A 25331-nucleotide genomic window follows, 5' to 3' on the forward strand; every position below is an offset into this window, starting at 1 on the left:
GCCCTAAAAGTGTAAATATAAATGCTGGAATAAAAAAAGTGCATAACAGATTTACCTGTACAGCAGGTGCTGTCACCCAGAGGGACTTAAAGTAAGCTTGCAGGCAGGAGCTCAGCATGTTGCCAAACAGCTAAATATGATACTGTGTGGGCCTATTGAGTTTAGGATTAAACTTTCTGGTTGCAAAAAAGTTTCTGTAACCACTGGTTTGCCCCATAAAATGTCTTTAAAGGGTTTGGGAGCTTTTGTTAATGTTTTACTCAAGAATATACTGAAATCCTCACATGTACAGCACATTGAACGAGTTGTTGGTTAGAGATATTGTTCTTCTTGTGAAGTAATCCCCTACTGGCATGACTTCTAAAATCTTTGTGCTAAAATCTTTTTAGTACAAAACATCCTCAGACAGCGTTTCCATGCTGAGCTGTGGTGGAGGGACATTAATACAAAAAAGAATTTTGCATCAAAGCGATTAAGATACTTATCTGATTTAACTCTGCCTGCTTTCAGCTGCTGCTAAATTTGTAAATGCATCTTTATACCACAAGGATGGAAAATTTTGACCCTCATCATTGTACTCACATTAGAAAGGGACTGCTTAACAGCCAGTATGAAGAGAAGAACATTATCACAGCAACCAATAAAAACTGTGATCATGTTCGTGTCCATTTAAGACTGCTGGACATGACAACATTTTACTCAACTTCTCTTAGAGGGATTTTAGAGATGCAGATGATCTTATGGGTAACACACATACATACAAAAGAAACTTTAGTTTTACAGAAATGATCTCAGCTAACTGTAGCAAAACACCCCACAACTGTGATGATCAGACCACTTTCTGTGTTCACCTTCAGAAAACTGCAGTCACGTAGGCCTTTGCTGACCTACAGTTCCTTAACTGCTGAGCTGGTGACTAAAATGTAATTGAGGTTAACCATAATTTATTTCATAATGTAGAAGTTGGCATTTTGTGAAATTTGGTGCAACATCACTGTCATAAATACAAATCCCCAGTATTCATCAGATGTAATGTAGGTGCTGACTACAAACAAAACTCATGATGACATAACAATGTAATGTGTTACAAACTAACCCTCTCACTGACGCGACGAAGTGCAGACACAAGTGATGGAGGCCGGAGTGGCTGAGGCAGAGAGAACATTCACCCTATTACAAGACACTGTCCTATCAACACGATTTTGAAGCTGTTATTTGAGATAAACAAAGTTACATGAGGTTGTTTTAAAGTCCTACAGATCTACACTCTCCCTGCAGATTATCTCTTTCAGACCTCATTTAGATAACTGTTGGTACCTCTTGTAACTCCCACAAGAGAAGTCAACGAGAGTCTCAACATCAAAATGTCGTCCACGTTTAATATCAGATATGAAACTGAGAGAGAGGCCGCTGAAAGGAAGGCTATTTTTGGGGAAAGCTGTATTTGCGAGGGGAAAAGCTTTGGGGTGTACGGGTGGGGATAACACATTGCAAAATGTAATTGCCACTCTCCCATCATCAGGCAGCTGTTGTCAACACGATCAAATGGCTGCGAGGGACGAAGTGAGGTGAGCAAATGCAGCCCGCGGCATCCGAGATGGTGGTGACTCCGAGATAAACAGATTCTGTCGAGGAAGAAACGTCTGGCTGGGGCTCCGGATTTAATATTCCGCACGGCGCTCGCTCTGACTCAGAATTGCATATCCATTTGAGAGGCTGAGCACCACGCAGCAGAAAGAGGCAGAGGGGATAGAAGGAAAAAGTAACAGGTATGACAGTTCAGAGGCAGATGATAGACCTGGAGGGGAGAGTTGTTTGGTGTAACAGACACAATGAGGGAGGGGCAGGGTGTAGGCCCAGAGGGGAGACGGAGGTGAGAGAAATGGATGTGACGGATACAGCAGGAGATGGACAGAAGGTAGAAAGGCCAAGAGGAAAGTACAAAGCCCAGAGAGATGACACGGTAGGAGAAATGGTTTGTTTATAGAAGGTTGCGAGAAGAATAGATGCCACATAACAAACATGGCAGGTAAGAGACGGAGGCTGGGGAGGAGACCAGGGATTGAGTGACGGATGTGACAGAGGAGAGACTCAGGACGGGGAAAACAGCACTTCAAACAGACTTCAAACAATACACATGCAGATAAGGGACAGCGCCTAGAGGACGGACCACGGGTTGACTGACTGATACGATGGGAGTGAAACAGAAGTCGGGAGGCAGGTATTGGTTGGTGTCACAGATATGACAGTACAATTGGTGTCATCTGCTGTAGATAAAAGAAGCAAAGTCCCCCTTCACCTGATACCGACAGTGTAGCTCAGCAGTTAATAATGAAGTAATCAAATAAGAAAGATCCCCAGTCTTATTGCAATATTTACCACAAAACCACAAAAGAGGGGCAGTATAAGGTAAAATCAACTTTTATTACCCCTGTTAGCTTCCTTATGGGGGGCTGTGCTTCAATGGATGGCTCCATTTTGGATCCAGTTCCAAATTGTTTAAGTATTAGTCACATGTTTTATCTGCTCTAGTGCCAGCTTTAGTTTTGGCAGATAACGCGTTTGGGAACCATCAGTTTGTTCATATTTGTACAAGTCACAGTCTACATATTATATTGACATTTGTACAAAACGTGTCACATCACATTCATGTTACATGTTCATGACCCAACTTCCATATCAGTAGGTGAAGGGAAGGGGGTGGAGTTACAGGTGATAAGGCTGACAAGCCACTGAGCACAGTTCAAGACTATGTTTCAACATTTGTACATGAGACAGTACTTGATATTTTTAAGTCCTTGCAACAATTGTAACTAGCTGTGTTCGTGGCCACAAAATCATTTATTCATCTCCAGCCGTGTTTCTGAAAACCAGAACAGATGTTTTGAGCCAGAATCTGATCTTTTCTTGACCCTAACCACGTGTTTTTTGTGCCTAAACCTAACCTGAGCATAAAGAAAGAAAAGTTGAAATGAAAGAAATGAAAAGTTGAAGATTTTGATGAGCAATATTTCAGTTCATAAATACTAGATCAATCATGACTTTAGTTGCTTAAAGTTGAACCTGAAGGAATCTGATAAGGGAATTGAAATGACTTGGTTTTCATGAGGAGATTTCTGGTGGATATAGAATTCATAAAATTATTTTCAGTTCCTTCCCTTTTGTTGAGAGCCCAAGATATGAATAATAAACAGAATGAGCAGTAAGCCACATCAAGGATTTTAAAATTCTGAGGTGTCTGACAGTGAATTTCAGTTAATGGTGCAATTGGACTGCTACAAAATGATGCTGTGTTTGAGAGTATAGCATGACTGCTTTACTATCCCTCATAAACAGAGACAGAGATGTAACCATTTTATCTCAATAAGTTGTCACTGAACACCTGTGATGGCCATGTATTTTACATAAGAAAGTGAAAAAGGTGAACTGGAGAAACAATTATAGCTTAAAGTTACTGATAGGCAACAAAGAGAAAACACAGAGGGTAAGAAATGCTTGTTGGACAAAAGAATGTCTAGACAGGGTGGCTTGGAAAAGAGTAAACAGTAGATGGGAGAATAAAGCTGGAGTGCATTATTTTTGCTTATCTTTCACAGGTGAGTAAGTATCATAGTGCCACTGTCTTTTGGACTCTTTCAAAAACCATCATGTGTTTTCACAGATCTAAAACAATAGCTTTTTCTTTGAATTTATCACAGTATTTAAAGTTACTCGGCTTTCATCCAATTGCAGCTTACAGCTCCTTCATATGCTCTTCAGAATCTCCTCGATCCCAGCAACACTTGTTTTGACCCCCAAGTATTCAAATGCAAATGAAGTGGAACAGTTGTTAAGGCGATGATGGAAGTGATTCAAATGAGCCATTCTGAATATCACAGACAGAATTTGGTATTCCTGTCATTTCTGACAGAACTGCCTAATTGTAACCATTTGGGGACACATTTTGAAGCTGCTGAGCTCCATGACACCGTGACAGCTCTTCCATTATACCGATCAATCAATTTGAACGATCACGGTTCGACTGATCAATCATGTCAACCAATCAGCAGCCATGCTGTGATTGATGAGACAGGGAGGAACATCTTAAGAGCAGGAAATGGTGGACTGACAAGCAGATGGACTGACTGAACCAAGCTCAAGCCCAGCTGGAATATTGATAGGTACAGTAACTACCGAAATGTAATCAGAGAGGTTTCAAATGAACGCTGGCAAAACCCCCTCCCTCGAACAGTGACTGTCCACTTCTAGCTCAGCAACTCTAATTAGGCACAGACATTTCTCCCCATGCTGAAGTGGTGTGCATGGGGCTGTAATAAGAGTGCTGTATACATGTAATATATTTAGGGGATAATGTCTTTTTTCCTTTCCAAAAACACAAAGGCAAAACTATACGGAATGGAATAAAATGTGCGTCTCTGTGCTGTAGTCTTATCAAAAAACATTAACATAACTTAACTACTTTGTAGTTTTCAATTTAAGTGTAATACTGCATTTTTTTAACAATGCCAATAGTCAGTCTTGAGCTACCTTCATTATTATATACAGGTTACGTTACAAAAAGCTCAGGTCAGGACTGGCACATCCGCTGCATGAGAGCTGGTGTTACACCGATCACAGATGATAACCTAACTGCCATATCAGAGTTCAGGGTAAGGTTAGTGGCCCGTTCATGCGCTTCTGCCAAACTCATTGTAAGCCTCAATCTTCCTTTCCTATAAAGGTGAAATACTGTTATAATACTGAATAACAAAGCACAAATCTCATCTTTTTATCTTTGTGAAAGTAACATCTATAGCCTTGCATCTGTAGTAGACTAGTAGAGACTAAACTGAATGGGGATAAAACAATTTAATGATGCAGCTCTATTCGACTTTACAAATGTTACTGGGCCAAATGGTTCAAATTGGGAGAGTGAAATAAGTCATTTCACTGGGGCTTTGATGCTCAAAAGATGTTGTCCATTTGGGATGTGAAAGGGACATAAAACTTAGTGCTTGAAATCACAGATGGGCTGCCTTGCCTGCAGGAAGTGGAAATGGTGTCAATACGTGATTTTTATCAGTTTAACATGTGTTTAAAAATCCTAAGTAGACCTGCTGATTTAGGTGGAAAAGCTGCATAAGTATATTTCTATGGCATAGTGTCAAAATGCTGTGATGTTAGAAATAAAATAACAGTCTGATATTTCATTTTTTCTCATTTGGTACAATGAAATTTGGTTCAGTGCTTCATGGCAGGATCACATGGATATTAAAAGAAACTTAATTATTTCATAAACATTGTGATCATTTAATCTAAAGGCTCCCTGTGTCAGTGTTGGAGTGCACACAGACAGACAGAGGCCCAATGACCGAAGGGCGGTGGGGCCCAGTAAACAGCTTGTTACCTTGGTGCCTACCGACCAATGCATGACCAGTGTGTATGTGTCTTACCTTAACCAGCTCCTTCTGAGGCCAGATCTGAATGGGCTCCACCTGCTGGGGTGTCTGGGTCTGAATGCCGTAAGTGTTCAAAAACACCTGCAGTCTGCACACAAACACAAAGGTACAATGTTAAGTTTACTAACATATAGTTCGTCCTCATCATATCAGTCACACACAGAAATACAGCCCATCCTCAACCGAAGAACATCCGTAAAGGTCGACTGTGAAAGCGGCTTAATACGCCCACATTTAGAAGTCAGATAAGGTACAGTGATGCAGTATAAAGATGTAAATAAAGGTTCTCAGTCATCCAGGTCAGGGTAAGTGCTGTATCGTAGGTAACTGGATGTCATTCAGTTTCTTGAAGACACTTCACCTCTCATTTACGAGGCTTCCTCAGTTCTAACTAACTGGAGGGGAGTTGCAGGCGTTTAAACTGTGTGGGAGTTAAAAAAAACATGTGTGAGCACTGAGCTGGGGTCACTTGTGGGTCATTGACCTAACCAGCATTAATGTGGGTTGCTAAGGCCAGGTGAGCCCAGGTATGAATGGTTGTGACGCTGCCTGTGGAGGGAACTCAGTACTGTATTGTAGGTGGGAGATAAGTAATGTTGCAGGCCTCCTCCTCGGTTAAAAGATGGCCGTACAATGCACTGGTCCTCTGCCTGTCACTGGTACGCTGCAGTGTTCGCTACATTTTGGGAGTCAGTGGAAGTCAACTTATTCAGTCATTTAGGTATTAGGATGTGTTGCAAAATGATGTAATTAATTTGTATTTGACTATATGCTTAGAAAAGCTGGAATTTCCCCTTAAACTGTGCTGTGACTCTACACCCACTGTTGACCTTTCTATCTACACCTTTACCTTGTAAACCAGCAGCTTTGAGTCTAGAGTTCTTAATGCTATAGCTTTGTCAATAGAACGGTAATAAGACTTCTGGCCTGAAAATCCTTTCAATCTAACAGTTATATAAATCGTGTCGATTGTAAATCTGTATCTATCATGAATCTATAGCTGTTATTGAACCATACTGTATATCATAGAGCATCATAAGTGGACTGCAGTGAGATAGATAAAAGCAAAAGTCCTGATGGAGAATCACCAGCAGCAATAATTGAAGCTACAGGTTAACAAGCTTCAAAGTGTCATTTGACCCTGTTTGACACACATACAACCACACTGTTACACATGTAACTAAACCTGCGCACAAACACGTAATCACACAAACCCACGCACACAATGAGAAGAGTGACAGATGATGGCAGAGGTCAGGCAGAGCTCCGGCTTTATGAGCTCACCACAATTACTGCACTGAAAGCTGAACAGGAGAGAGGAGTGGAAAAAATAGCCTCGCTTTATGGCCTGAAAGACATTAAGAGACAGGTACGCGCGCACACACACACACACACACACACACACACACACACACACACACACACACACACACACACACACACACACACACACACACACACACACACACACACACACACACACACACACACACACACACACACACTCATTACCTCTGGCTTTCTGCTATCAGGGCCACGTGAATCACAACATCATTCTCGATGGGACCCTGTGAAGAGACGGAAAATACATTGTAAATCAAATCTCTGCATATGTTGCATCAGTTATACTACAGTTGTGTGTGTGTGTTTTCTTTCTTGACATTCCAAAACATTCCTCTTGGCAGCAGTGTAAAAGTCCACTGTAAATAATGCAAACCTATCAAACATCTCACAGATGTTTAGATCCAAGTGCTCCTTCTGTTTTCTCTCAATCCAGTCTGCACAAATCACTTAGTTAACTCAGGGTGTTTAATATGATTAATGTTTGGTATGTTCACTTTCATTAAGTAGATGTTTTACAGTCTAGATTTTTATCCTTGCCTGGTACTGCTGTTCATTCAACAATCGTGCCACTATAACAAAATGATTTGAATGTACGTGTGTGTGTGTGTGTGTGTGTGTGTGTGTGTGTGTGTGTGTGTGTGTGTGTCTGTGTGAAGCAGAGGAGTCAGACAGTGGTTTTAATCAGAATTCAGCTCACTCTCTCATAAAATGACAATATAGTCTCTCTTGGTGCTACCTGTGCTCTCATACAATTTAAATGGAAGTTAATCTCTGAATAGCCAACAAAGGTTGATGATGAGAGATGCGGGACTGCTTGGAATTTCCCAGATAGTCCCAGGAAGTAGCTGGGAAATTAGAAAGATGAAAGATTTTCTCTGCTTCACTGTAACATCATAAGTGATATAACTGGTCAGACACATGGTTAAAAATCTAAGTCATTGGGCTATGGTAAATTAGGGTCAATGTTTGGCATTCATTTTTGCAGACCACACGACTGAAAGAATAAGCTGATGAATAATCAGGAATGACAAAATCATTAATTGCTGCCTGATAATATGGCATGGGCGTCCATACGATCAGACATCGACAGCCAATTCAGTTTCCAACCTGTCCGAGCATCGTCTTGGTTAAAGTTTTGTAGAGTTGATGTCAGCAATTCATATATTAACGTCCTTTACACAAATTTAAAATCAAGCATGTCATAGCCAAATGTTCTTGTTGGTGATTTGATTTTAGGTTATGGGTTTAAATTTCCCAACTTATTTGAGTAAATAACATAATGTCTCACATTACTTTTTCAAAAGTAGAAGTCAGCCATATAAATAGTACTTGAGGAAAACTATCCGAGTCTCTGATATTAAATGTACTTATGGATCAAAGGTGATTTCCTGGCGAGAAATGTACTCAAGTAACACAAGTACAAGTAAATGATCCATTTTGATAAGGATGAAAACATTTATTCATGAACTGTATACTACATAAAGAATGCTTTCCAGCAAGCCATACTTGCCTCACAATGAGACAACATGAGGGAAGATGAACCAAAGCAATAAAAAGCAGCACTGCTTTCATGAGGCCCTTGTAGACCATCAAGGCAACACTTACACTAGCACTACTACATACAGACAGTAGCAACTGTCAACAATAGAGCAACATATCGCTCATGCTGCCTGCAGTGTCAGTGTGAGGTGAGAGACAACATGAAAGACAGGGAGAAAAAAGGGAACAAAAAGTCATCTCAGAGGTTTTTTCTCTGCAGTAATCTCAGACCCTCTGGGCTCGTGGACAATCAGGTAAAATCACAGACAAGAAACATCACAGTCGTTTGTCATGTAGTGGAGCACCTGAATACATCACACAGAATGGATCAAATGCAAATGAAGCAAATATATTGGAAAGAGACAACTTGAATTTTATATTTTCACTCAGAAAAGCCGGTACTGTGTTTTTGGAACAGAGGAAAAAGGAAAATACCTGCAATCAATTATGTCTAGCAAAGAGGAAACTTTTATTTCATACTTTCACTTATATTCATGTGCCTGTCGATGCCAGTCAGTTTAAGTGTGTGTGACAATATTTCTTTGACAAGATTCATATTTATGTGTTGTGTTCCTACCACTTGCATTCACAATAGGCTCATGAGTGTTAACAAGGTAGCAGTTCTCTCTTTTTCTGTTTGTCTTTCCTATCCAAGAGTTGAGTGTATTGTTGTATTTATGCACATGAAAACGTCTCCCTGTATGTGTCCTTCAGTGCCTTTTATCTTCTCATTCATTACTCGCATAAGTACAGTTCATATGTGTAATTTTTCTGTGTGCGCAAGTGAATTGCAAGCAGAGATGATCATCTCCAGCGCGCTGACTGACGGTCTTTCCACGGCCATTTAGGAAGCAGGCAGCAGCTTGTGAGTCACAGGAGTAGCAGCCTTTCATCTTGTTCTCATTGTGGGGATGCGCACAAACACACACACACACACACACACACACACACACACACACACACACACACAGATACATGCATGTACACACACAGAATAGGGCAACACTCTTGCACATGAAGGCACAAAAGCACCGACACCGGCATGCACAGATGCTCAGATTCAGAGTCAGTCGCAGAACACGGATTGAGACACACAAATACACACACACACACACACACACACACACACACACAGAGCTGGGAGCCATTTTGTTCAGTCGATAAGAGCTGGTTTTAGCCAACAACCTCGTTACCATAAATCAGAGAGTAGAGAGCTAACGCAGAGATGGAGGGCAGCTGAGTAGAAAAAAAATACAGAACACAAATCTCTCCTGATGAATGGGGGAGCATTGGCTTCTAAAATGCTGCAATGCAACTCTCTCATTAGCACTGGTCTCTCAGCAGACAAAGGACTCATTTGGCAGAGGAGAAGATATGGAAATGCATAATGGAGACACAGGAAAAATGTACTCCCTCTCACTGTCATTCCCTCCGCCGTGCACTGCAATCAAACCTCAGCGACACGACTGTGCAACCGCAGAGAGGACAATGAGATGAGTCTTCAAATGTGCCTTTAAACAACCCGAAAAAACGTCAATGTAGCGTGACCGAAATTGTCCGTCTCGAAGCTGAAAGGGAGAGATGAGTCTTTCCATCAATGCAGCGCTGCTGCAGACTGCTAAAAAGGAAGTTAACAAATCATATTGGACCCTGGATGTACCCGATGGTGCAGCCACTGGTCTGATTTTAGCAAATCACTGGCCAGTTTAAAGACTTGAGTTGTACTACCTGGAACTGCTTTTCAGACTTACTGTATAAATGAATTGAACACACATAAGTAAAGTTGTAAAACTTTATCGAAGAGTTAAATAATAAAATGTATTGAACTGTCTAAATAGTGAGGCAGATTTGATGAAAACAGACATGCCGTTTCAACCCTGGCTTCACCCTGAGAGGCGGCATGCATGAGTACAACTTTTCCTGCTCACTTGCTCTCACTACGCCGTCTCCACCCACGCATTAAACCTTTAAATGCTACAAGATCAATCAGTTTCTCCTGGCGAATTCCACAGGAAATTACGAACTGCAGTAGAAAAAGACGAGGCAGTGTTGAGTAAGCCACAGAAACAGATTGCATCACCTCAACATGAAATAACTCCTGGAATGCACTCAGCAAGATTGATGATATCGAACACTGTACAGTAGTTTCCAGGAGGGGACTCTGCTGTCGGGTAAACAGTGGGGATTCAGTTGCTAACAGCTAAAGGGCATATACTGGGCAGAAAAAACATAAAACCAACACCACTGCTGCGGCCTATCACATAGGAGCCTGGGAAACATATTCCAAGGTAGAGTTTGTAGAAGTGGTTTGTATAGTTGGTCCTCAAAGACTTCTTCTGATAGGTCAATAACTTAAAAAATATTGTTCCACTTAAAACTTAAGATCTAATTCAAAGTCAATGACAGCTACACTGCATCACATTCCTATGAATGTTGCTCAGTGGTGCGTGATCCAAAAGAACTTCCTGCATTATCTGATAAATGCACACTGCACATGTTCTGTGAGCCACAGCTCAGCAGGGCATGTGCACCGGAGACCTCTGCTGCCCAAGCCTTTCAACTAAAATGAGGATGGAGATAAAACAGATTAATAGTGTTGCTCTTCTAGATGTTTCAAATGTTTGTGGACTGAATTGTTCAAATTCTGACAGTGAGACAAGTCATTTCTCAGGGGCCGTGAGGCTCAAACTTACAGCTGCTTCTTTCATCATTTAAGTCCATGGGGAAAAGCCTTTGTGGGCCAGTGTGCATCTTGTGAAGACGTCATTTTTGCAGTTTGACCACTATTGGGCTCAAAGGCTGCAGTATGTCCTGGGGGCTTGGTGGACATGAGCATGACTCCAAATGAATTGTGGAGTTGCTCTGCAAACTGCGTAGGCATATGAACTAAGTCTTTTAATAAATCAGTAGGACATGTAGAAACTGTGGGTCGTATAGCACAGTATGTTTCAGCTTCCAACTTGTTATTGAACTATTCTTACAAATGCATAACACACAATACCAAAGATGTGTTCTTAAGAGGGAAATCCAGCTCATCAGGCCAGAACATTAAATACCATAACACTCAACACAAGAGGATGTGGGCAGGAGCAGACACCAAGCAGGGGTAGGGCTCTGTTAGCCTGAGGTTCAGGGTGAGGCAGACAAACATCTTATTACCGATGCAGGCACCCTGCTACCAACCTCTACAACTGCTCCAATCATTAATTAAATCATTGAGTACCGCTGAGTTTTGCCTCAGACTTTGAATTGATATGGAAATAAGATCCATTTATTCATGAATTGAGCAGAACAAAGCTAAAACAATGCAATGCACTATTTAATATTAACTTGAGACCCCTCGTAGGAGGAGTGTTTGAAAAACAGATGTAGTAGGCCATCAGTGAAGTGTGTGGTTAGAGCTGGAACTGGCAGGTGGTGAGAGCTGAGCAGAACTTTGAATATGGAAATGAAAACAACAGAAACGCAGCAAATCCAAATTCAGAAAGGTTCACTGGTTCCTGTCTGGTTCCCTTATGGAAAATCCTGCAGACTTCGGTCTGGTCTAATCAGCTATATTTTGAAATCATTTTGCTGAGAGCATGAATCACAGCACTGTGCACTGTGTAAAGGGGTCCAATCAACAGTCACTAACAAAATGATGAACTATTTCACTTTAGTCACAAACAGGACTGACATTAGTCTGAGCCTGAAGGCCAACACACAGGGCTGCAGCAGCACGGGACATTTATCTACACCTGGAAAACAACAACTCAGCACTTCTGCAGTCACAGACCTACACTGAGCTTTTTCAAAAACCAATCTGGGCCAGTTTTTTCTTTTTTTTTTTAGATAATAAAGCTTCTCTTTTATCAAAAACATGAACAAACAATGAACTAGACAAGTGGTGAAGAGTCATATGTCAGAGTTTTATCTTCAACATCCTGTTTTTCCTTGATCCAACAAAGTTTGCTGCCAGAGGAAAACTCCAACCTTATCAACAGTGACGATGGTCTGGCACACCAGCTGTAGGTGCTGTCCAATGGTAACACACTGTATGTCATTATGGGAACAGTCACATACTGTGTGATCTCTGAGTCATTGGCAATTGACCTGTTCAGTCTCTAAGGTATGAGGATGTGGAAGAAGAGTGTTGATGAAGCTCAGGTTTCAATCCAATTGATTATTTAGCTTTAGCTAGTTAGTTCAGATCAGTTAGTTCTAATGTAATTGTCTTAGTGGCTGGTTAAGGAGTTTCTCAGTTACAGTCTACTTTGCTTCAGATGGTCGCTTTTTGGCCATTGTCTTACGCCATCTGTCTCTGTCACTGCACCTGAGCTTGGACATCACAAATGAGTGCTGCTGTCCTCAGGTCAGCTCTCTTGTCCTGCTCACCTTGACCACCGATGCAAGCTGTGTCTCAAATACAAGGACACTATGTGAAGGAGTCAGGCAGCTGCTTAAGGTAATAATGCAGAGCTACAAAGCAGATGCAGAGACTGGCGGAGGGCAGAGATGGAGGCAGAGAGCTGTGATCTTATTTGTCTTGTCTCTGGTCTAATAACACTGTCTGTTTCCGCTGCGTGTGTGCCAACCTCAGGCACTTCTCTGTGACAGGCAGAACAAACACTGCTGTTTACCTAAGTGTGCACGAGCAAACACAAAGAATGACTAATGAAAGGGGAACATTAATAAATAGAGATGGCACACATCTGTCACGAAATCCAAACAAATTAGAAGAAATAGCTCGTTGACTCTTCATCTCTGCACTGTGAGAGAATAGAGACACACACTCCTGGAAAGAAGGAGGCGGAAAGAGAAAACGGATGCTGTTACCTTTGCTGTTCTAGTAAACTCCAAGGCTGTGCTTTGTATTATATACAGTAAGTCAGCTTCTTTCAGCTGGCTGCAGGCTCACTGCTACTTGACATCTGGGATAATATATTATGGGAAAAAGTTCAAGTTTGAAAAAGAAAAAGGATTCCAGCAAAAAGGCACCATGTGGCCTCTGTCCTGGCACAAAAGGCAAGAAATCACAATCCACACAGACAAAAGGGTGGATAAAGGCGAGGAGAGAGGTCCTGAGACGGGACGAATCGGGACACGCTATTAACAAAGAGCTTCCAGCTGCAGGATGGTCCGGCAGTGGCCTGCAGCTGGCCCGGCTGCTGCATCCCAACCCTCAGAGATACGGACACGCAAAATTTGACAAAGTGAAAAGCCATTTGCCACAGAACGCTGCTGTGAGTCCCCGTGGAACAGAAATGAATTTCAGCTCCGCTTCATTTTACTTTTCCCCCAAAATTAAAAGCACTGAGTTGTGACACAAGACGAGCAGTGTGTCTGAGATCTTTCTTTCTGTCCCCTTTTTTCTTTCACTCTTTCACTTCTGCCACATCTGTCCTTCCTTCCTTCTGTCCTAACTTTTCATTTCTTTGTCCTTTCTCAAGTTTAGTTCCTTCTGTGAAGCATCATTCCATCCTTCCCTCTGTCTATCATACTGTCATTCTTCTTTCCTTCTCTCAGTCTTTCAACCCCTTCATCCCACAAATGTTTTCTCTTTTACTTCCTTCTTTTCTTCCATATTTCCTTCATTTTTCTTTTTATTTCCTTCCTGCATTCTTGTTCCCTCTCTCCTCCGATATGTCTGTGGTTCACACATACCTATTTTCTTCTCTCTTCCCCTCCTTTTTCTTCCTTCTGTCCTTCCTTCCTTTCCATCTCTCCATCTTTAACCCTGGCTTTTTTTCTTTCTTTGTCCTTTTTCACCTTGTGTCCCCTCCATCCTCTGTGCTGCTGTCCTTCCTTGTCTTGATACTTTTCTTTACTTCCTTCTTTCAGCCCTTCCATATCTTTCTTTGTTTTATTCTGTACCATCTTTCCTTCCACATTTATCTCCTTTTTGTCTTCTACTACATAACGTGACTCTCTGGCTGCCTATCATCATTCCTCTCACTCTCTCGGTCTCAAAGGTCAGAGGCAAGTCGTCGACAAACAGAAAAACATTTCACACAGAGTCAAATCTCAGACATTTCTGAATCACCTTCGGCAGCAGTACTGTCAAACACAGGCACAGAAGGATTTGAACCAGCAGCCGATGTATGTACACACTGTGCGTCTGCAGATCAGGTAGCTGACAAAGCATCAGCACATCTGATTACTGTTGTGTACTCAACACATCAGGAATTCATTTGTTCTTTTCCATGATTGCATTTTTAGTTTTTCTTGTCTTTCAGTTTCCTTCTTACGATTTAGAGAACATGTAAGAACAGTACTGAGGGTTTCGTCCCAATTTAAAGTGCAACAGTTCAGCCCGGCTTCAGGGTAAACTGGGTGATAGACCCTCTAGTCTCTGTCGCGTTTGGCCCCGCCTACCTGTGCACACAACACAGCCTCCTCCGTGGTCATGCAAGCATTACCAAGCAACAAATGGTTACATTTTTAAAATAACTAACTAATTGGTTAGGTTAAGGAAAAGATCACGTATTCACTTAACATAACTTCCTGAATACAGACGTTACCAACTATTGGCTTCACACCGGACTCAAACTTTTGTCCCCTGGGTGAAAAAGTCAGTGAATACTAAACATCAGACCGTCCCCGACCTCCTCCTTGTGCGGACCTGCTGGCTTTTATACTACATTCATCCGTTGTTGGAGTCATTATCGCCCCCTGCTGTTGAGGTGACGTCACACTCATACTTTATCTCCTAATGTGTTGGCGTGTCTATGCAGCTGTTTAGCGTGAGACAGGACTGAACAATTTGCTATAGAAGAAGAATCAGTAACACTTTGTTATAACCACCATTAATACATGTGGGCTGCATTAAACTTGTGTTAATACTTATTTCACTATTAACAAACAACGAAATGCTTTATGAAACGTCATTAAACAAGTTTATAAACAAAAGTTTAAACTTTACAATAACCATTTAATTTTTTTTTTAGTGAACTCAACAGTATTTATTATGCATTTACAAAGTATTCAAAACATTAGTGGCAACTTTGCAATAAACTTATAGCTCAAAGGTAATACATTACAACATGTAGACACTTAATGGGACAATCCATCGCCCCCTTCCATTGCATTCACTGTTGTTCAACCCATCAGCTCCACTGAGTGTTTGATTACTGCACACCAGAGCTCAGCCATCATTACGTTACTTCCGCAAACTGGCAACTACTAAGACTCCTGATGATGAAACACAGATACCACGTGATACCACTGCTGTTAGACTGGGCTCTCAAAACTTGACAGAAGCTGGAACCTGCTGTTTTGTACAGTGATTTTTTGAAATGATTAACACTAATGTTTTGAAGGAAAATAGATACTTTTATTCCATACCTTTCCACAAGCTCTATAGATGTGTCATTCATTCAAAAAAAAAAAGAATTACTATGTAACAATGTTATCAACATGACCTTTAATAAGTGGTTTAGAACAGTAAAGTAACAACTAACTTAAGTTAAATTCATTATAAATATAACGTTTTCTAATGATGGTTCTTATAAAGTGACACGGGGTATTCTTTTAATTGCCTGCTGTTGGTGTTTCAAAGTAGGATGCATGATGCAAAAAATGAATTGTTCATTTGTAAGTATGAAGAGGATTGGGAGATAGGGAGAGTGCACAAAGTGTATGTGGGAAGGGTGATGTGTATTTGTGTCTTGAAGGAGGACTGTTGACGTGTGAGTGTTGACATATAGCCTTGATGCTCAGCGCTGCTGTGGATGTCGACAAAGAGGAGATAACAGGCTCAAGGTCGCGCACACACTCGCACACAGTATCAGTCATATTGGAGCCAAGTGTCCTGTTGTTGTCCTCCAGACAAACGTTTACCTGCTCCTGCAACAGCCACACGGTGACTAATTAATGAGAGTTCTTTGTTTTGCTCTGGCTTAATACTTAATAATTCAAATCAAAGTTATTGTGCAAAATACTTGGAAAAAAAGGCATCTGAACTGAGTGAGACTCAGCAACGTTATTTCAAGGTCAGATCCCTCCCAGTGGGTCGGCTGGCAAAGCGCAGCGCAAGGGAGGCAGCCCCGAGCGAGCATCACATCACAAAGGAATAAAACATTCAAAGTCTGTCATATAGTTGAAAAGCAAGCAAGGGAATTTATCCACCACCAAAAAAAGAGGAAAAACTATTTGAATGAAATATATAATCCCTTCTTTTCATGCCCCTGCTCAGACGAATGACTTCAGGCTCTGTATCGTCCTCGGGAAGTTGGTCTCTATGCAGCTCAGAGATTCATAGTTTGATGACGGTATTTCAAAGTGTCAGGGGTTTAGCACAAATACTTTGGGAGCGGGGAAAAAACATAAAAGAAATGCTAAGTCATTTTCAATCCGGGCTGTGGGAGAGGAAAATGTCTCTTGTGTACGTTTTTAAAGTTGGATCTGTTCAAAAGGTCATGTGGTGGTAACAACAACGCGACCATGGCGAGAATCAGCTTAGAGCTGAACACAGCTGGAGGAGGGGGAGGTGATGAGGCTGGAGTTTGGTCTGGGAAAATGCATCCAGTCTGTCAACATGCAGGAAAAAGAAACTGGAAGAGCGTGAGATGCAAAAACCGACAGACAGGGAGGAGGAGGAAGAGAAAGAGGAGGAGGAGGAGGAGGAGGAGGAGGAGGAGGAGGAGGAGGAGGAGGGTGGAATCACCTCAGCAGAGGAGAACCAAGTGAAGAATTGGATTGCACGCTGCCGGCCGGTGTAATTGTAAAGGCGCCCGGACTGAGAAAGCGATACATTGCTCTCTGGACTCAGCTCAGAAATATTATCCTCTGCCGGAGAATCCTTATGAGCGAAGCAGCAGAAGAAAAAAAATCAATTGATATTTAAGGCGAACCGCAGTGTGAGCTACAGGAGCCTCGGCTTGTCGGAGCGGCCCTGTTTGATATCACGCCTTGAAAGCCGGGAAAGCCGGTAAGGCTGGGGAAGATGAGTGGCCTGATTACTGCCGTCAGTGTGTGGGGGGTGTGTGTGACATGTGTGCATAATGATCCGAGCACCGCAGCAAAGAATAAATAAAAATGCAGCCACATATGAAAATCTGAGCCGTTGAACAGGTGATGTCTTTCTATCCATGTACGTTTCTAGTCCAGATAACGCCTAAACTTTCAAATATCCCCTACAAAGTCACAGACGCAGGCTGGCAAATGGCAAAGCTTACACTGACTCTCGTCTGCCAGAGGGTGTGTGTGTGTATGTCATTGTCAGTGAATGCTCACACACAGCCATAGAATGATCCTGAAACAAAACCAGATCTGTCAGAGTTGCAGTGTCCCGCCACTCTCATCAGTACGCACAGACAGACGCACAAAGCCCATAAGGTTTACACATAGTTACTAACTTTAGGAACGGATGGGCATCATGGTCCTAATGTGCTCTCTCTCTCTCTCTCTCTCTCTCTCTCTCTCTCTCTCTCTCTCTCATTCACACACACACACACACACACTCACACACACACACACTCACAAAAGCCCCAAAACTGCTCAACAAATAAAGTGCACCGATGCCAGAGGAGCAGCTACAACAGCAGCTCTCTAAATGCATTTAGAGCCGAGGTGTGGTCAGATGTGCTCAGCTGTTCGTACACAGGGAACGTGTTTGGACGCCATATGTCAGCAGGAAGGCTACAGAGCCAAGGCCAGTACAGGAGGTGTGGTCCGTGGCGCCTATCCTTCTGTATGCCTATACAGACAGCTGCTGGCACAGATAAAATGAAAAACTCCTGGTTTCTCCGCATTTCGTAATATTGACAAAACCTCTGAGAGCTTCACCGTAACTACTGAAGATTAGATGCTTCATCCCCTGCAGATCGATAGGTATCCTCTTTGGGGATGGTTTTAAGGTTAACCACTGCGAACCCTCAGGTAAGGACAAAAGATGATTTGATTTGTCATCACTGATACAGAGAATCGATTCCTCACTTTTTACGATCCCGACTGTGCTGTGGCTGTGCCGCATGACTGCTCACATCTTTATTGGGTTGCAGAATACATTCCTCCATCATAAAAGGATTATGTGACAATGATTTAAATCACACTGAGCATACAGTTTATGTATGAATATATAATTTGCAAAAGGCTATATTCCAGAGCCAAGCTCTGGTAAACTTTTCAGAGAGGAGTAACAGAAAGCATCCTGACTGGAAACATCAGAAACTGGCACGGCTCATGTCCGGCCCAGGACAGGAAGGCTCTACAGCAGGTTATCAAAACCAGCAGACCATCACTTGCACCCACATACAGAGCATCGGTGATATCAGTGAAGTGAGATTTCTGCACAGAGCCCAAAGGATATTAAAAGGAAACTCCCATCCCAGCCACCATCATTCAGCCTGCTGCCGTCTGGCAAAAGATACAGAAGTGTCCACTGCTGTACTGCTAGACTACAGAGCGGCTTCATTACTCACACTGTGGAACTCCTGAACTCATCCTCCTCACCCTGTTTTATTCAACAGACTGTTTAGTTTTTCCTATGGATGCAAAATTTAATTTAAGTAGTGTTCTAACGTAAATGAGTTCACTTTGTACCTTGTCACATTTAAAGCTGAACCTAGAGACATATAAAGACGAGAAATGAGGAGATGCAACTGGGTCGAAGACAATAACAACAGCAACCCTCAATATCAACGGGACGAGTTTCTGCATCCTCACAATTTAATCACATCACAACCACGTTGTTCAGTGAAAGGATTTCCAGAAGCGGAGCATCAGAAGCAGTCTGGTCTCCAGCAGCCACATCTCCTGTACAGTTAAGAGCTGTTCTGCCGACATTTTATTGCGTTTTACAAGCAAACTGAATTTGAACTGCATATTCATTTAGATGTGGTAACAGATGCTCAGGGGCTGTTCTTTACTCAAATGAATTACTGTACAACTGCTTACCGTCTTATATCTGTGTTTCCTGAGTAGAGTATGATAGCAGCAGGAAAAAACTACCACTTGAAGCTATTGCATACAAACCCCGAAAAACAACATGTGACTTGTGATGGAAGGATCACACCCAGGTTTATACGCAGACATAAACACGGATATACACATTATATCAATAATGGCCTGACAGATATACAGACATGAATGATCACAATGTTATAAAGTCAGTAAAATAATGTAAAAGGAGGCAAGCAGGCCTAACATTCATCCTGCGTTCACCTAAACACCTCTGTACACATATAGATATGTACACGTACGTGACAATTGTTGTGCCACGGGATCCTTTTGGTGGCAAATACTCCAATCTTTAAAGGGCCAATATGTAAGCATTTCAGTTAAGTTTACTACAACTATCAGCAGAACATGAGGAAATGTGAGTCTTGACATTTTGTCTGGTTAGGAAAGTCTTCTTTATAAACCCTTAAGTTGTAAAAGTGAGTGCTCTTTTTTTCTGCACAAGGCTCATCATTTGCATTGTCAGCACCATTTATTGTATCTCACAAAAACACAAACAGTTTCTCAATCTTTTGTCTGCTGTAACAAAGTCTGGGACTAAAGCAGACATACAGCAGTGAGTGCTGATGGAAGCGCCGTGAGCAGACCCCCCATCGTCAACCCTTAGCTTGTACGCTGTCAGCAGTTACCATCAACAAGCTGCTAATAGAAGCCAGGATGCTTCCTTCTAAGCACACCTGGCTCCAAACACAAATCCCATACTGATCCAACGCTCTGAACCCGGCAGAAGAAGGGGTTGATGTACCTTCATGTACGAGGAATGTGACAGCCTTTTGTTCGACTGAGGGTTTGGATGAATTGAACACAGCAGGTTCACATATCTGATCTCTCCTCGGGTGTTTTTGCCACTCTCCCTGAGGTCCTTTATCCTGGCAGCTTGCCTCCCCCTTTTGTTACTGTGCGATATGTTAGCTGTAAACAGGAAGATGCTGTACACCAGAGCTGGCCAATAACACTGACAGTGAGACAAAAGAAACTGGAAGGGCCAAACCAATCAGACACTGCTAATGGGGCCCTTGGCATAGAGAACAGCTTGTAACACAGACGAGGAAGCAGAGGTGTGTCAGAGAAGGACAGAATCACACAAACAACTCCTGAGGCGGGTGTGCATGTGTTGGTATGGATGTGATCAGAGGATGAATTGGAGTACGGGCAGTGTGACGAGACTTAATGCAAAGTGTGTGAGTGTGTCTGAGTGATGTCCATTTCCCTGCAGGTTAAGGTCAGTCGGCATCTCTCATAGCTTTTACTGTCACAGACCGCTGGGCTCGACATTTCCTGCCCACCAGCAGGCCATTTGGCAAACAGCAGGGTTTAGCACACTCTCAATCTGTATGTGTGTGTGTGTGTGTGTGTGTGTGTGTGTGTGTGTGTGTGTGTGTGTGTGTGTGTGTGTGTGTGTGTGTGTGTGTGTGTGTGTGTGAGAATCAATGGGTAGTAGGAAAGTGCATGTTGATGTGAATATGTGTAATTCTGCCTTGTGGGTCTGTATGAAGTGGAGGATGTGCATGTAAGATAGAAAATGCAGTGTGTGTGTATGTGTGTGTGTGTGTGTGTGTGTGTGTGTGTGTGTGTGTGTGTGTGTGTGTGTGTGTGTGTGTGTGTGTGCGGGTCACAGGCGTCCTGCGTCCATCTGTTCCATGTGGCTCAGGGTCACTGTGCTCTTCAGAAAGGAGCAGACTGTAGATGATTCAGCGGTGTCCACCCACTAACCTTTAATCTGTGTCCGAATCATAGAGCAATATCCATATTTCAGTGATCTCAACAGGTGTCTGCACAGCCACTGAAATGGCTCCTGCAGTAACACGTCTCTCTGACAAAGACAGGCGGGGAGACGATGACTGTCAGTCCATTTACTTGACTGAGCTGACAGGGGAAAAAAAGTGCGAGTTAATTTACGGCCGAACTCTCTTCACGCTTAACGTGTGACTGCGCGTACATACCACTCAATAAAACCCATTCACACTCCGAAACAAATGGACTGGAAAACACTGTACACAGCAGGAGTCCCATCTCCAACCCAAGCTGCGTTAAAAGGATAATCATCCAGATCACAAGTTCATAATGGGCCATAAAATGTTGTGTACAGAGTCAAAATGTATGTTATTGTAATCTACCAACCAGCAGTGCAGTCATTATTCAGCCGACAGCCCGATGATGAAATCCTACATTTGTTGTTTGTTAATTTCCTCAGAACAACCCCCTGCTGGGAGGAAATTATGCCATTAATATTTCTGGTTTATCTGGAATAAATAGAAGAACTGGAGAGTGGGAGCTTACATTGAATTTTAAATCAATACACTTTTAGCTGCGGTCCATCCTAAATATTTGGTGTGATATGTAACATGTAATTTCAACGTGGCTGCCCAGCACCATGTGTGTAATTATTATCGGACTTGGAAAAAGCACAAGTTAGATTAGAATTTGTTCTCTATAATGGAGAAAAGTAGAATACATTTTAGAATACAAACTCATGTAGGAGAATGTAACGAGAACCTTCAAGCACTATTACATGAAAAAGTAACAAAAGTAGAAAGTATGTTCGCTAATATCTAAGCTTTAATCTGCATGGAGGTATTTTTGACTACACAAATTTGACTTTGACTGAAATGATCGAGTTTGTTGAGTTCTTAAAGCCCCTTAATATCTCATTTTAAATATTAAGCGTTTTCTTTATCATATTAAATCTTCATAGATAAATAAGCGACAAAAATGACAAACAACATGTAAACCTGTGCAAATCGGTTGCTTCGTCAGGATGGACAGTGACCTGATAAATAGTGACCAGAGTAAATACTGTAGAAGAACATTATATAGTGTTAGATACCAACACTAGGAGGGAATAGAAGATAAAGAAAATAACTTTTTAGAGCCTGTAATAGCCGATTAGTTTACCCAAGGTGGAAATAACTAATAACAACTAATTAAATTACTCGGACAAAAACCACAAACTCTGCAGCAGCAGGCACAGGTTTGTAGAGGCGACCATGACCAGACAGAACCGAACCGAACCGAACCGAACCGAACCGAACCGAACAGAACAGAACAGAACAGAACAGAACCGAACCGAACCGAACAGAACAGAACAGAACAGAACAGAACAGAAGATTTGGAAAGACAAAATCCACTTTAATTGCTTTTGATAACACATCAGTGGTTACAAATGAACTAATACTCTAAGTAGCATTTGAGTGGAATACCTGTTTGACATATAATTGAGCAATATCTCAGTAATGTAACTATACCTGTACAGATTTTCAGTTCTCTGTCCACCACTGGTGTTAACTTATAATTGCCGACTAAGAAATCCAGTGCAATATTTTCAACTTATGATACGTTTATATTTCACAGTGAAAGCTGAACAAAGCTATACTGAGGTTTTGATTCACAGTGAGACCAAAAGGACAAGCAACGCCTCCACATTACAGGGATGTTTCTAAACTGAACTGAGTGTTTCACTTTAATACAAATAAACAGATTAAAATGGGTTAATCTCTCCTGTTCTTCCTCCCAGGCTCTTTATAATTCAGCGTCATCCCCTCTCTTGTATCTCTGGCCATCTGTTTGTTCTCCATGCAGCCCTATCCAGTCAGGTGCGTCTTCAGACCCACAGCTTATCTCTGACTGATGACTGACAGCTCCCGCAACATGGACCATAATGCAACTTTTCCATTAACCTTGTTCTAACATGGTGCAAGGTATTTGTGTGTTTATGTGTGAGTGAATAAAACGGAAATCTGATGGAAGCCAAAGGTTCCCAGAGAGTTTTATAATGACAGAGCTGAGTGGTCCGTCGCTTTGTTTTTCATTGCTAAAATGTGCTTCAGTGCTGTATGTGGGTGTCTGCTGGTTTGTTGAACTCAAATAAAGTTCAACAAATTTAAAAGAGACAGATGGAGTTAAAAGACAGAGGGCAAGAAGAGACAAAACTGGGAGAATGTGACACTGCGAGTACGCCTGAATAGCTGAGCAGATTAAGGGTGTTTTATCAAAAGCAAGTGTGTGACATAAGCAACTAATTCACTTTTACAGCCATTCATGACTTCTCGGATCCCCCCAGTTGCTCCGCCTGCTGCGTATTATTGCATGTTTGTCAGCGGGATGTCACGCCATGCTCCCCAGGGCGCATTTGATCTGACTCACCCTCACAGCCCTGGGAGCGCGCTGTCTCTCATGCAGAAAATCTAAGCACAGTCGACCCTTACATTGTATTAGTGGCTAAATATCAAGGAAACCGCACTTATCTACAGGGTTTAACAAATCCTCCATATGCAGCTATTATTAGAGCACAGAGGCTCCAGCAGCACGACGCACTCTGGCTCAGTTTTCACACTATGGCACGTGGGTTGCATATATACTTGAGTTGCACTTCATTACTGGAGTACATGGTTCCTGTACATCATATTCCACTATGCAGGTTGCATATACAACCCATTCACCAGCTAAATCACAACCTCCCACCTTTCAAATGCTGGTAGTTTGAGGCAAAACCACATTCCATTCCTGCACACATGATGCAAATTTAATGCATCACGTTACCTATGCAGCCTATAATATGAGGATATGTGCTGCATAATCATTTTTTAAATTTAGACTGGCCACATAAAATTGCTGCTGTGTTGCACACAATCTCAATATGAACTACTCAGGCACATGCAAGAACATAAAGTGCTGCAATATCAGCTCAAGCACGGCAAAGTCACTACTTCTGCAGGGCATAGCAGGAGTCACAGCAGGCTTTTATGTAGGGATGGGATTAAATCATGCCACAATAAAACAGCCAAATAACTGCAATAAATAAATAACACTGTAAACACACATTCAGGAAGAAAGTAAAGGGAGAAGGACTCAAATATCACTCTCTGCAAGTCCAGTTATAACATAAAAAAAATAACTCTAATGGAATTTCCTACATATTTTTGCTGGAAATGACTAAAACGTTACCATAACTACTTATTTAAACAGATATCTATTGGTTATATGATAGAGAGCAACCTCACCAGCTCCTTTAAAAAACATAAGCAGATGTCAAGGCTAATGTCAGCTAACCTTACAAAAGCTTATATGTGGAACCAAACAGTACAACACTGCTGCAGGCTATTCATGGATTTAACATTGTGGAGCATCTTATTTTCTCCAGCTGTGGAATGAATTGATGCAGGGCCTTTCAGTTCCAGCATAACATTTGGAAGGAATGGAACTATGAATAATACACATGCACACAAACACACGCAAGTGCACAAAAATACCACAAATCTCCCTCAAATGTACAGAAATGCAGAGATAGTGATATGCAGGGAAGGATGCATGCACACACGTGACAGAGACATGTTTTTCTTTTGGATATAAAAAAGTGGGAAACAAATTATACGCATACACAAAGAAGGAGGAGAAAGGGGACCACACAAATCAAGCCTTAACTGTATGTGAAAGCCCAGCACGCCCATGTGCCTTTCCTGCCTGCAGACCAAACACTGGACGTCAATGATGCAGAGGCAACAGGACAGCTGTTACACACACACACACACACACACACAAAATATTTCGTGCTTAAAACACAGAACAGAGTGCAAACATCTCTCTCTGCTCCCTTTTTCCTTTTTTTTATCCTCTATTTCTTTCTCTGTCCATCTCAAGTCTCTTTGCCGACACGACATGGAAGCTTAGCGTCTAGTCGAGATAGAAGAGGTGTGAGTGTGTGAGTTACTGAGCTAAAAAAATCAGAGATGTATAGAGGGAGGAATTAAAGACCAAGAGCCTGGGAGAAATGTTTGAAAGCAATGATAGAGAAAAGGGTACAGCGGTGAGAGGAGCGGCGGAGGATAGAAGTGAATACAGAATAAGGTCTATAATTTGTTTGGCTGCTTGACCCTGCACGGCGCTTAGCTTAGCGGCAGCCACATTAATAAACAACTGCAATGAGCTTCTCCTGGCTGAGGGCAGGAGGATACAGGTGCACTCTGAGTCTGAAAGTCTGTTGATTTGCTCTATTTATGTCTTAAAATAATATACTCTTCACTTTGGCTTCCAGGTGATACTGCTTAAAATCTCCATCTGGTAATGGAAGATGAT

The 25331-nt window shown here is 42.0% G+C and overlaps 1 protein-coding gene across 4 annotated transcripts in view; it reads right to left on the minus strand.

Annotated features, from left to right (window-relative positions):
- Window positions 1–25331, minus strand: part of phkb (phosphorylase kinase, beta) — a 107160-nt gene that overhangs the window by 22998 nt on the left and 58831 nt on the right. For all 4 annotated transcript variants that reach the window (XM_037094515.1, XM_037094513.1, XM_037094514.1 and 1 more), the window contains 2 exons: window positions 6951–7006; window positions 5433–5526 (listed from right to left, as the gene is read on the minus strand). In XM_037094515.1, the coding sequence (XP_036950410.1) occupies window positions 5433–5526; window positions 6951–7006 (150 nt within the window). The remainder of the gene's footprint in view (window positions 1–5432; window positions 5527–6950; window positions 7007–25331) is intronic.

Source organism: Acanthopagrus latus, chromosome 4 (assembly GCF_904848185.1).
Source record: "Acanthopagrus latus isolate v.2019 chromosome 4, fAcaLat1.1, whole genome shotgun sequence".
NCBI classification, from domain to species: domain Eukaryota; kingdom Metazoa; phylum Chordata; class Actinopteri; order Spariformes; family Sparidae; genus Acanthopagrus; species Acanthopagrus latus.